At 52.2% G+C, this 11,547-nt stretch overlaps 7 protein-coding genes across 7 annotated transcripts; 3 read left to right on the forward strand and 4 right to left on the reverse strand.

Moving 5' to 3' along the window:
- Positions 1-258: 258 nt before the first annotated feature.
- Positions 259-1,129, forward strand: BDW74DRAFT_164268 (uncharacterized protein). The gene has a single exon (XM_073726233.1). It carries the CDS (start codon positions 350-352, stop codon positions 869-871), a length of 522 nt encoding a protein of 173 aa, XP_073577612.1. The 5' UTR covers positions 259-349; the 3' UTR covers positions 872-1,129.
- Positions 1,130-2,757: 1,628 nt separating this feature from the next.
- BDW74DRAFT_184247 (uncharacterized protein) lies at positions 2,758-3,399 on the forward strand (the record flags this gene model as incomplete). The annotated part of the gene is made up of 2 exons (XM_073730760.1): positions 2,758-2,767; positions 2,819-3,399. The coding sequence occupies 2 exons, from the start codon at positions 2,758-2,760 to the stop codon at positions 3,397-3,399; spliced, it is 591 nt and encodes a 196-aa protein (XP_073577613.1).
- A 100-nt stretch (positions 3,400-3,499) lies between these two features.
- BDW74DRAFT_189648 (putative tannase) lies at positions 3,500-5,344 on the reverse strand (the record flags this gene model as incomplete). The annotated part of the gene is made up of 1 exon (XM_073732024.1): positions 3,500-5,344. One exon carries the CDS (start codon positions 5,342-5,344, stop codon positions 3,560-3,562), a length of 1,785 nt encoding a protein of 594 aa, XP_073577614.1. The 3' UTR covers positions 3,500-3,559.
- Positions 5,345-6,384: 1,040 nt separating this feature from the next.
- On the reverse strand, positions 6,385-7,581 carry BDW74DRAFT_189650 (uncharacterized protein; the record flags this gene model as incomplete). Its single annotated transcript, XM_073732025.1, has 1 exon — positions 6,385-7,581. The coding sequence occupies one exon, from the start codon at positions 7,579-7,581 to the stop codon at positions 6,385-6,387; it is 1,197 nt and encodes a 398-aa protein (XP_073577615.1).
- A 365-nt stretch (positions 7,582-7,946) lies between these two features.
- Positions 7,947-9,341, forward strand: BDW74DRAFT_171883 (uncharacterized protein; the record flags this gene model as incomplete). The annotated part of the gene is made up of 1 exon (XM_073727389.1): positions 7,947-9,341. The coding sequence occupies one exon, from the start codon at positions 7,947-7,949 to the stop codon at positions 9,339-9,341; it is 1,395 nt and encodes a 464-aa protein (XP_073577616.1).
- A 92-nt stretch (positions 9,342-9,433) lies between these two features.
- Positions 9,434-9,787, reverse strand: BDW74DRAFT_184251 (uncharacterized protein; the record flags this gene model as incomplete). Its single annotated transcript, XM_073730761.1, has 1 exon — positions 9,434-9,787. One exon carries the CDS (start codon positions 9,785-9,787, stop codon positions 9,434-9,436), a length of 354 nt encoding a protein of 117 aa, XP_073577617.1.
- A 220-nt stretch (positions 9,788-10,007) lies between these two features.
- BDW74DRAFT_184252 (uncharacterized protein) lies at positions 10,008-10,697 on the reverse strand (the record flags this gene model as incomplete). Its single annotated transcript, XM_073730762.1, has 1 exon — positions 10,008-10,697. The coding sequence occupies one exon, from the start codon at positions 10,695-10,697 to the stop codon at positions 10,008-10,010; it is 690 nt and encodes a 229-aa protein (XP_073577618.1).
- Between the last annotated feature and the right edge of the window lie 850 nt (positions 10,698-11,547).

An 11,547-nucleotide genomic window follows, 5' to 3' on the forward strand; every position in this document is an offset into this window, starting at 1 on the left:
CGTTCCCTGACAGTTACCAGTAAAGGTTAGGTTAGCTAGCAAAGGATTAAGAAGCTTATTATTATTAAAAAACTTAATAATAATAAGGGTATAGTTAAATATTATTATTTTACCTAGTTATACAGGCTGTGTATAATACCCAGGCGTTGGCTTGCATTTTTATATAATACTTGGGATAAGTAGCCGTATGATAAAACTAAGCAGGCCACGGTGTATTTAATTTTCTGCCAGCAGAACTCTAGGCGAATACACACTATTACATGGAAGTGGAGTTTCTTCCCAAGTGTCCGTATAGGCCTCCGTAGGCGCGAGCTTGGAATCGCGCCCTTAGTAGTCCTCTCGTTCCCACATGGAAGTGAAGGCGCCACAGCTTTCCAGGGTTGTAGCCAACTTACTTCCCAATCTTACCAGGCGTTGTTCTGTCATGTCCCTAAAAATCAATTCAAGGCTAGACCATAAATCACCGGGATCCAGAGCATTGAAGGGATCCAAAGCATCGAAAGGATCAAGAGGTCGTTCGACTTGCGGGAGATCATCATCATTGGTTTCACGGTCACTGATTTTGATGTCGCTGATCTCAACGTCACTGAGTCCATCATCACTAAATTCTTTATCGCTGATTGCAAAAACTCTGGTTTGGGTAGTAATAGAACGGTCGAACGCTTCACAGAGCCCTGGCCTCGCATCCGCAGGAACCAGTGTACGTTCTGAGGGGGCAGGCGTTCCTTGTGGCGGGTCTTCCTCCACACCGGTCAAAGTCGCTGCAGGAGAAGCCACGCTCCATCCGTCGGGTGTCTCTGGACTGGCTTCTAATAATCCCCGTGTTAGAAATGGGTCTTTTTTAGTGCAGAAAACGCCCGGTGTTACATAGACGAACCCCTAGCCTCTATCCCCGCCAGGGTTGATACATTACGTGCAATCTCCTTCTGTACCTTTCGCCAATCCAACTTCCTCCTCTTGAAGTATATCTCAGTTTCTTTCCCCGCATCTGCCTGCGTCCCTGCTGCGCAATGACTTGACCATCGTATTCCGCGCATCAACCCTGCTGGCTGATGCTAGAGGTGCAGATGGCGCAGTGCGGTGAACCGTGATGCCGAATGCCCAGACGATCGCTGATGGTGGGCGAATTGACCTTATTAGCGGACGCCAGAAGTGTGCGCGTTCTGCCAATATGATGGGAAGCCATTTGGGTTTTGAACCCGTCGCACTTCTGGCATTAGCCATTGAGAGAAGAGATTCAGATGCTGTCAGCGAAGATCGCATGATGAACAAGCTCAGTCCTAAATCGCAGATTCAGTGGGTGGCGGTATGCAGCTGCGCGAGGCGCACCTTCCGTTGCCTAATACCCCGACTGTCCTCTTCCACAATCCGCACTTCTCTCATTATTTAAGGCTTCAGTGGGAAGGACGGCTCTCTAATCAAGGTCGTGGATTGTTCGCGCAAAAGTTGCAATCTACTTCTCTTCAGTTAGTCTTTTATCGTTTCTGAATATCGCCACAGCCTCAAGACACTTCCTGTCAAGGGACGCCTAGGTCGCTGACCAAGTCGCCGGAAGCTACCATCGCCTTGATAGCGCTCTTAGTTGCTTGCTTTCCGGGGGTTTGGTTCGTTCTTAGGAAAAGAGCCATGATCCACCGTTGGTGGTCTATCACACAAGGTACCCTACCCAGTCCTTCCTCCTCACTCTCGATGCAGTGAGAAGCTAAGCAACAGCATGAAAGCCCCGAGTACGAACTATACCCCTTCGGTCTTCACGCTCGTTATACATTGACCTCTCCGCCTGCCGAGTTCACAAGTCGTTTAGATGAACCACCGTTGTTAAATAATATCTACAACATCTTGCCCGACGACCGAGCTTTGGCACTCGGCAGGATGTCAACCTCTCACCAGCGGGAACGTGCATCATTCCTCTCAACCTCCGTGAGTTTTATCATTGTCTAGTGTGAAGTATTTGGGAACATTGCAAAGACTAATCATGCTTGGCTACCTTGCAGCTATTTGGCACCATCAGTACCAGGATGACCGAAGCCTTGGTAGCCAGCGACCATGTCATTGCGTCCAAACGGGGAGCGGAACAAATGGTATGACTTCAGTCCATGACATATTCAGGTATTACAAGAGCGTTCCAGGCGAGGCAGGATCTGCTCAGATCGCATCTTCAAAATAATCTGCATTTTGATCTAGATGGATATCAATCTGTTAGTCTGCTCATGTAACCATGAAAAGGCCTTGGGTTAACATAGGGGCTCATTTGATGAAAGGACGGTGCCCTCTTGGGTTATACCTTGTTGTTTCTACTTCTCTGTCTTTACTTGTCCGCCCAATTACCTACAGCCTTTGTTCTTTTCTCCACACAGTTGATATCGGTGGAGTATGGCGTGAATATATATCTGTATATATATCTAATACCCAGGCCTTACCCAGCCAAAAACTGCATATCCAGATCACGGACGTAGTATACAGCACCCCACCCGGCCCACGCTCACCCTCCATGGTAATTCATCAATGACCATCGCGTATACAATCGGCGGATTGGTTGCAACATGAATGTTTTCATTAGTCATTACCCCAGCCCTGCCCCAAGGTAGGCAAGCCCTAGCATCCTCAGTGGGTCTAAAAAGCACATATACTCATAAAACTTGATTATGCTGGTGCATAAGCCTATCACGTGACATTGCACCATTGGACCGATTTCGAAGGGATCCAATGACATCATTTCTGGCTCTGGCTTCACCCTTCACCTAGAAACATCAGATCATGGCATCCTGTGCGCAACCCCAACCAACCTTTGAGTCAAGAATCCCACTAACAGTAGCAGACGTCTACACCATCAAAACCGCCGAGCCAGCTCTCTACGCGCTCCCGAGCACCCTTTCAGCCAGCGATACGCTCGCAATCCTGCACGACCACAGCACGCTCGCAAGAATTCTCTATCCATCGACACCCTCATTAACACACACGATATACGAGAGCCGTCTGAACCCGACGGAAACAAAATTGACTATTACAGCCTTGGAGCCAAGGAGTACATACACCGCCAGTCTCACCTCTCCACCAGATCAAAATGGGGGAGGGGTAGTGCTTACAGAGAGCATGCCGCTGGGTCTTGACATGACAATCTCATATTCTGTTACTCCATATGAAAAAGGATCAGGGATACACCTACGAGAGGGGCGGTCGGTCACTGTGCCGAAATTCCTTGCGTTCCTGGTGAATTTCAAGAAGGAGGTTATTCCCAAGACGAGGAATCTATTGCGTTTCTTGGAGGAGTTTGGTCCCGATGGGAAGGATATTCAGAGTGCTTTGGCCAGTTTAGAAGCTGGGGAGGAAGATCTAGACCGGGGTCAGGATCGTTTAGGGGATAAGGATGAAAAAGGAGTCAAGGCGAAGATACAATAGATAAATGAATAATATGATAAACTAGACTAGCTAAGATGTCTCACTACCACGAACATGCGAAGGCGAGTCGAGACAGAAGAAGGGAAAGATACTAGTACATGGTACAAAGTACACAGCGCAGATACAACGGCCTCACTCGTTAGCACCTAGATTTCCTTGCTTAAAAGACAGGAATCTTAAAAGCAGGGAAGTCATAAGTCCAGGTGTCAATAGACTTCTCATCCTCAACGCAGCTGAAGGTGTCGCTGCCGTTCTTCCACAGAGGACGCTTAGGCCACTGGCAGAGCATCTGTGTCTCGCCCTCATAGTCACCAGAGGACACGGTCGCGTTGAGGCGAGAGGGCTTGTTGCCGTTCTCGACCCAGTCAATCATGATCTCCATGTTGTTCTGCGGGTACGGGCCGGGCTGGAGGGAGTTGGTGCCGCAGTGGGCAGCGCCGGGAACAAGGTAGAACTGGTACCAGTCGCTCATGTCGGCGTCGGTCTCGTCGGGGTACATGATGGCGCGGACGGACTGCCAGTAGTGGACGGACGAGGCAGCGGGGATGGAGGGGTCGGATTCACCGTGGTAATGGAGGAGCTTGCCGCCGGCTTCCTTGAAGTCGGTGAGGTCGGGGTGGGTGGTCTGGAGGGTGTCGTAGAAGCGGACCATGGCGGTGTCCATCCATCCGACGACGGTGTCGTAGGTCACTCCGTCAAGGGTGTCGAGGTTGTCGAGATCAAGCAGTTGGACGAACTTGCGGACGTACTCGCCGCCCATGGAGGTAATAGTCAGCTCCCATTTTCCGGTGTCGGAGTTGTAGGTGGAGCTGGCGTCGGAGAGTTCGGAGGCGATCTGCCAGGAGAGGTAGGCGCGCTCGCCCTGGGTGGTGTGCAGACCGTCGTAGATGGCCTGGGCGACGGCGACACCTTCGGCGGAGACGGTGCCGTTCTGCGCGGGCTGGTAGGAGGTGGTGCTGCCGTCGGATCGGCGGGCGTGCTTGTGGCCGTCGCGCTTGCTGAAGCCGAAGCCGAGGGAGGTGGAGGTCTCGGCGGCGCAGGAGTAGGGGGTGCCGATGATAGAGGTCAAGTTGAAGTTGAGCATGCAGAGGTCAGTACGCGCAACAACGCCATCGGTACGGCCGTCGAGGGGATCGCACGCGGCAATGGTGGCGTTGACAATCTTGGCCAGTTCGCAAGGGGGAGGGTAGTAGTCAAGGGTGTGCTCGACCACGGACGAGAAGATGTGCTGGACCTGTTGCTGTGCATAGCGGAAGGCAGGAGCACCGGTGATGACACCATCGTATTCCTCACCCCAGCGCTGGACCTGGCTCATACCTTCACGGCCGCCGTCAGAGCAGCCCTCGTAGTAGGTGTAGACCTTGTCATCCGAATCCAAACCGTAGAAACCACGGGACAGCTCCTTTCCGAGGAGAGTCATCTCGCCCAGGGCCTGGTAGCCGAACATGTGGGCGTTGTCCCAGTTGACACTGCCGTTACCCTGGAGGGCAACCGCGTCGTAGTCGTTGTTGAACGCGTCATATCCAGCATCGGTCGCTCCCGAAACGGCACCGTATTCGAGACCCCCAGTAGCATCGCTGTTGAGCGTGTAGCCTCCGCCGCCAGCGACGTAGAAGCGGTTCTTGAACTCAGAGGGACTGGGGAAGGCGTACTTGATGACGACGGTGTCATCCTTTCCTGGGTGGGTGTACGAGACGGTCACGTTGCAGTAGTTGTACGAGGACGAGGAGCCTCCGCCCATGCCACCAGCCGAGGAGCTGGAGGAAGAGCTGGAGCTGGCATTGTAAACGCTGGCGGTGACGGCGGAAGGGATCAGGTTGATGCCGAGGAGGGTGCCATCGCTGGGGAGGATGTTCTTGACGTGGGAGACGGTGCAGACGTCTGAGAGAGAGGCAGCGGAGGCCGTGGTGGCCAGCGCGAAGAGAGCGTTGCGCTGTTGGCGCATGATGATGATAAAGAGTGAATGTGCTGAAAGAAAAGAGAGTGGTTTCTGGCAGGTTAGATGATCTGCGATGGTCTATATAAGCTGTCAGAGTATGGCCGATATCAGGAACAATACGCTAAGTCGCGTGGGTCCTCTAGGTCCCCAAACAAAGCCATCTCCAGAAGTCGTCACGCACTTGCGCGGCACGGGGAAACGTGGCTGAAGCTTCAAACGGCAGCCTGGAAATTGGGGCCTTGCAGGTGAAGAATTGCTGGTAAGGCTTCGCCGCTTCGTAGGCAGGCGAGTGGGCCTGGGTACGTGGATCCCTAACAGATTTAGCAACCAATGCCTAAGTCCGAGACCGAAGATTCTCCTGCCAAGAAGTGTTCATTTACTCGGTGACATCGGAGATTGATAACGCTTCAGTCGGTGGATCGCTCGTTCATCGCGGTCGCTGAAAATCGTTGACGTGATCAGGGACTGCCATTCAGCCCTACCTATACGAAGTATAGAGAGTGGAATGAGACATTGCGGACCTGAAGAACTCTGAACATGCGAGATAAGATGCTTACCCCTGGGTAAGCTCATCCTGAAGACTGAAAATAGGTCCAACGGCGATCTGCGCCGACTTTGCCTTGCAGAGAAGTGGGCTGTGGGTGATTGTGGGAAAGTGTGGGAATTGTGGGAGCTGTGGGAGGCAGCCGGATCAGTCTCTTTCGCAGCCAAGAGTTGAAGTAACATCGTGTTCTGCTCGTTTTCAACAAGCTAAGTGCTCAGATTCGTATCCGAGTGACGTGTTTGCCCCGGAAATGTGTCAAGTTGAGCACGAGATGTGTCATTGCGTCGAAAGTTGGACGGTGCGATTCTTCTCAAATCAACGACGCCGGAATCGCAAAATTCGAGGAAAATGACCCGGTGAGGAAGGCGTTCCCGGTAGCCTGGACAGCACTGGTTTGCTGGGTTCAAGGATGCGGCAGGCAGAGAAAAAAGAAAGGAGCAGTGGGTGACTGGGGTGACATAGAACAAGACATTGATTATCTACAACAATAGCCTTAACCTCTTCAACCATCAAAAGCCTGCACAACCTGCGCCCATTCGCCAAAACCATAAGCACCAGGCACACTCTCGCCATCAAACAAGCTCGCCAAGACGACACGATCTCCCTGCTCACCCTCCCACGGCTCCCGTCCATGCTGCGCAATGATATTATCGTAAACCAGCACGTCGCCTTCCTGCCACTTGTGCAGCACGCGGATCCCGTCCGTTATTCTGGCCAGCGTTGCCAAGTACTCCTCCGGGATCGGCGTCCCGTCTCCAAACAGCTGATGCGCGACGTTCTTGCGCCCGGCGCTACTTCCCCTCTTGGCTTCGATAGCGTTCTTGTAATACGCCGCTAGCCCTGTGAATAGCGTGGGAAGGTTCGTTCCGGGTTGCGTGCGGATGACAGGGAGACGATGTGTCAAGACGAGTCCTTCCCCGTCGTCGTCGATTATCCATTCGAACGATGTATACTCTCCTCGGCCATACCGGGCTATCTGCGCTTCAACTTTTTGTTTCTTTGTCTCCTCGTCGTCCCCGTCCACAAAGTCCTTCCCAAACGCTTGGCGTAATGTCGATCCGCCAACATACTGCCGCTCGACCTTATACGTGACCTGACTCTTTATGCCCTTCTCCGCCAGTAGGTCAATAAACTCCGGGATCTCAGCCCTCGCACGATGGAAAAGCTCCAAGCTTGACGAAATCGGCGTTTCTCCGCCCTTGTCCGGTGCCTTTTGCGAGTAAAAGAAGATATACTCCGGCGCGTGCGGAACCTGCGGAGACTCATTGTGGTTATAGATCCTCACCTCTTTGGGGGCTTCATTCGCGGGAGCCACGTTAGGAGCGAGCAGAGGCCGTTCAACGACGATGCCAATAATCTCATGAGGCTTATATCCGAAAGCGTGGGCAAATGCACTGAAGTCTTCTGCTGAGTGGATAGGCAGTCCACGGAAGAGGAGTGCCCCGTGCTTTGCGAGAAGCGACGTCAGGGTTTTGGTTCCCTGCAACGTCTTTACGGTCGCGATGGCGGATTCTAATGTTGGTTGGGCGTTACCGGATGGTTTGAGGGCGAGCGGCGACACGGTGTTTGGGGGGTGAGGGGGTCCGAGGATACGCTGGTTGGTCGATGGAAGAGTGAACGACTCGAGGGTGAATGTCCTGTCAGAAGGGTCTTCAAGGCGAAGAGATCTGATGTCCAGTCGCTCCACGGTGGTTGCCATTTTTCTGTGCAATGGTTGCTGGGTGTTTGTCACCTTGTGGTGAGAGATGAGGAGGTTGCTGATAGTGATGCCCTCGGCATGGATTGCTCATCTTCCCCGCACATCACGAATTCGTACACCCCGAGCCACAAACTTGGAATACTCGCCTATAGGCCACGATAAAAATCCATATGGAATCATCGTTGGTGATCACTCGTCGACAATGAGGCTATCATCCTTCTTCTGGTGTTATTCAAGCCACTGCAATTGCTCATCATTTGCCCCGATCGCAACCCTCCCGCGGCATATATGGTTTCCATGTGCTGTACCTCAAGCGAGTCCCTGCTCTGTTTCCGAAGTGGATTCTCGAAGGAACAGCAAATAAGATGTCTGTTGACGATGCCAAAGGGGTTTCCAAGACTCAAGTAGCCACACCGACGCCGACGAATCCGATTCTTTCCACACAGAATGACCATGACCGAGCCTCCTTCTTCCGCAGCACACTCTTCCAAATCCTCGTCGTGGGCCTTTGTGCCTTCTGCGCACCAGGGATCTGGTCAGCGATGAATGGCCTCGGGGTCGGTGGCTCCCAGCCGCCAAACCTCGTCAACGCGGCCAACGCTCTTCTCTACGCCTTCATGACTGTAACTTGCTTTCTTGGGCCTTTCTTAACCAACCTCATTGGTTTCCGTTATACCCTTTCTCTTGGCTCAATCGGGTATCCCTTGTACGCGGCAGGTCTATACCTCAACAACCGCACAGGCGCGACGTGGCTCGTCTATCTCGGTTCTGTTACTTGCGGCATATCTGCGGGCTTCTTCTGGAGTGTCGAAGGCGCAATAGCGACCGGGTATCCAGAAGACCGCAAGCGGGGACGATACATAGCAACGTGGTTCACGTTCCGCAATTTTGGCAATATTATTGGAGGAGCCATTTCGCTGGGGATCAATGTCAACCTCAACAAGCAGGGGCAAGTCGGATACCAAACGTACCTCGGGTTCATTGCCATACAGTGTCTAGGATGCGTGATCGGCTTGCTGCTCTCGAACCCCGAGAAAGTTGTTCGGGATGATGGGACGGAAATCGCAACAAACAGCGACACCATCCACTGGAAGACGGAGCTCAAGGCCATGTGGGAAAGAGGGAAAAGCAGGCCAATTCTTCTTCTAACTCCGCTGTTCTGGTATTTCGGATGGGTCCAGGCATACCCTGGCACCTACCTTGCAACATACTTCACTGTCCGATCGCGAGCATTAGGAAGCTTCCTCGCCGCCATTGTAGGCACGTTTGCAACGTGGCTCGGCGGTTCCCTTGTTGATATTCCGTGGACGTCGAACCGCAAACACCGAGCTCTCGCGACTTGGGTGCTGATCGCTGCCCTCAACAGCGTAACTTGGATATGGGCCGTGATCATCCAAAATGAATATCGTCACACCAAACCCGTCCTCGACTGGGGCGACCAACGTACCTTCGGTCGTGGATTCGGAATCTATCTCTTTGAACGATTGAGCGTCGGAATAGTCGAGAATTACATATACTGGTGCATTGGAAATCTATCGGACTCGCCTGGCGAACAGATTCGGTACAGTTCTCTGCTTCGAGGCATCGAGACGGCAGGTGTGGCCGTCGGCTTTGGCGTACAGGCGGTGCCGACGGCGTTGATTGTCACGGCAGGGATCAATTTTGGACTTTGGTTCTTTGCTCTGCCGATCAGCTTTTGGGCGACATTGCTTGTTGTGAGAAAGTTTGAAGAGACCGCCCGGGTTGGATCGGACCTGTAGGTAATCTGCAGACGCTCAGTGGTCTAGAACCCACCGTCGTCTAGTGCTGCTGCAGAACTGCGAGCTGTATCCCTCGGGTCCTCGAGCCCATTTTATAACATCGCAATTTCGTAAGCCTTCATAGCCTCCCTCGCCATCCTCGCGGTCTGCACAGAGTCCCATATACCTTCACGATGAGGCCATAACTTTAGAATTTTCAACGCGCGGCGGGCGATAGCTGGACTGCGGCATTTCTGAATGATGAAGAACAACGGTCCAATGAGTGCGGTCTCCATGAAAAGCGTCGGGCGTGGGCCAGCCTCGCGAGCTTTCTCCTGAACTCCAGCTGTGATTCTATCGGCGAGATCGACGACTTCGGAGAACCGGTGGGCACAGTCATCGCGGATTAAGTCTGAGTCTTTGATGAGGCAGATATCGATGATCAGTGAGACACCCTTGCGATGCATGCGCTAAACTTCGAGAGATCGAAGATATTTTGACGAGGGTGAAGGGAAAGTGTTTCAGCATCGAAGAACGTTTTGCTCAAATGCGTCGAGGCCTTGAGCGAGCTTTGTGAGTTGAGCTTGTTGTTTCTGTTATTTTTTATCTAAAATGAAGTGGTTTGCAGCAATATCCGCCGCGGACAATGTTTCGCAGTATCACCAAACGTCACGAGCTGATGGAGCGTTAGGTCGCGGGTGAAGCATGCGTCTTGGATGCAGCTAAACTCAACGGTATTGAAGTGCGGATACACCCTCCAGTCCTAGCCAGGGCAGCTACATCAAGCGGCGTATACGTTTCGGAAAGTCCGAAGTGAACACTCTGCAGATCCAAGTGCACTATAGCCGCAGCGAGAGAAAGTTCCAGATTCTGCTCAAATCCAGGGTGCATCTCATCCAAGGCATAATAATCGAGCTTTTGGGTCCCCAGGACCCGCATTCCGTTGCGTAGATGGGTAACCGCAACCTCAAATTCTCCCCGCATAAGCTCGAAGGCGATGAACAGCAAACAACAAAGCAAAATCGTGCTCTTAGTATGTGGATCATTGGATCTTGATCCCATTCGTGCAATGAGGTACTCAATCGACCGGGTATACTGAGCCAGCGCCAATCTCTGCGTCCGATTGCTCATATCTTCCAAGATTACCGGGACCGCAGCCATCTCCGATACCTCCTGCAAGGCACCAAGCGCGACTACAGCATGGCAGATCGCCGGCTCAGATTGACACATCTGAACCACAAGGCAATTCCACATACGCTGGTCCAACCATCCGCCCATCATGGGGATCGTGAAGGAATAGAAGTAGTTGAAGAACCGACGCTCTTCGGATATTTTATCAGGGAGTAGAGCACGGAATCGGTATTCGCTCAGGGCCATGCTGACGGACGGATTGGCGTTTCGCTTATATGATAGCGGCCCTACTTCGTAGCCGTCGCATTTAAAGCCCGCTTTTAGGCAGCGTTGGCACGAACCAGGAGTCTCGTCACATTTCAGATGGCAGATTCTGTATTCGGGAATGTGTTATTAAATGCTGTGAGCCTCAATCTTGTTGGTCAGGAACGTACCGACATGTCCGACCGCCGGTCCTGGACTTGGGGGGTCGAGGACGGCGTGTCCTGTTCGGCTTTTGAGTGTCTTCCATTCTCTACCCTAGGTAGGATACAAGATAGAAACACGACAAAGTACAAAGCAGAGACAGGGCAATTAAAATGCGCCCAGCGCAGGGGCTGAATGGCGGCTGCACGTGAGACATGGCGTACCGCTGACAGAAAGTCAAAATGACGCCAAATCCTGCTTGAATTTTGTAAAAGAAAAGGTCAAGGCATTTGAGCACTTGTGCTCATATGCTGTCTCTATAAGAGCGCTGCTGGTGGACGTAGATGATGATAGATCTCTCCAGACGAAGAGCGGATGAAGATGATCAAAAGATCGTGGAGTTGGAGAGAGTTGAACAGGGTGATGCTCTTTCCTCGAATTCGCAGTACCGTCATACTGCGACATCAGAAGCTTAGGGATGAGTGATGGGCCTATATCAATGGTTTCAACTCACTACAGAAGCTTTCAGCGTCGTTGAAGTTGAGTTTTACTGGGGAATCCTGTCGACGATCCCAAATATATATTTCAATTACCAAGGACCTCGACGTTATTACGCTAAGTTTCTCCAGTTTCTCCAGTTCCATTCCAAGGAATGACTGCATAAAGAAATAAAGTTAGACCAATTAAACCA

Source organism: Aspergillus multicolor, assembly GCF_047715735.1.
Source record: "Aspergillus multicolor strain CBS 133.54 unplaced genomic scaffold BDW74scaffold_59, whole genome shotgun sequence".
NCBI classification, from domain to species: domain Eukaryota; kingdom Fungi; phylum Ascomycota; class Eurotiomycetes; order Eurotiales; family Aspergillaceae; genus Aspergillus; species Aspergillus multicolor.

Coding starts and splice junctions, on each gene's coding strand:
- BDW74DRAFT_164268 (XM_073726233.1), top strand. CDS start 350: ATGGAAGTGAAGGCGCCACAGCTTTCCAGGGTTGTAGCCAACTTACTT.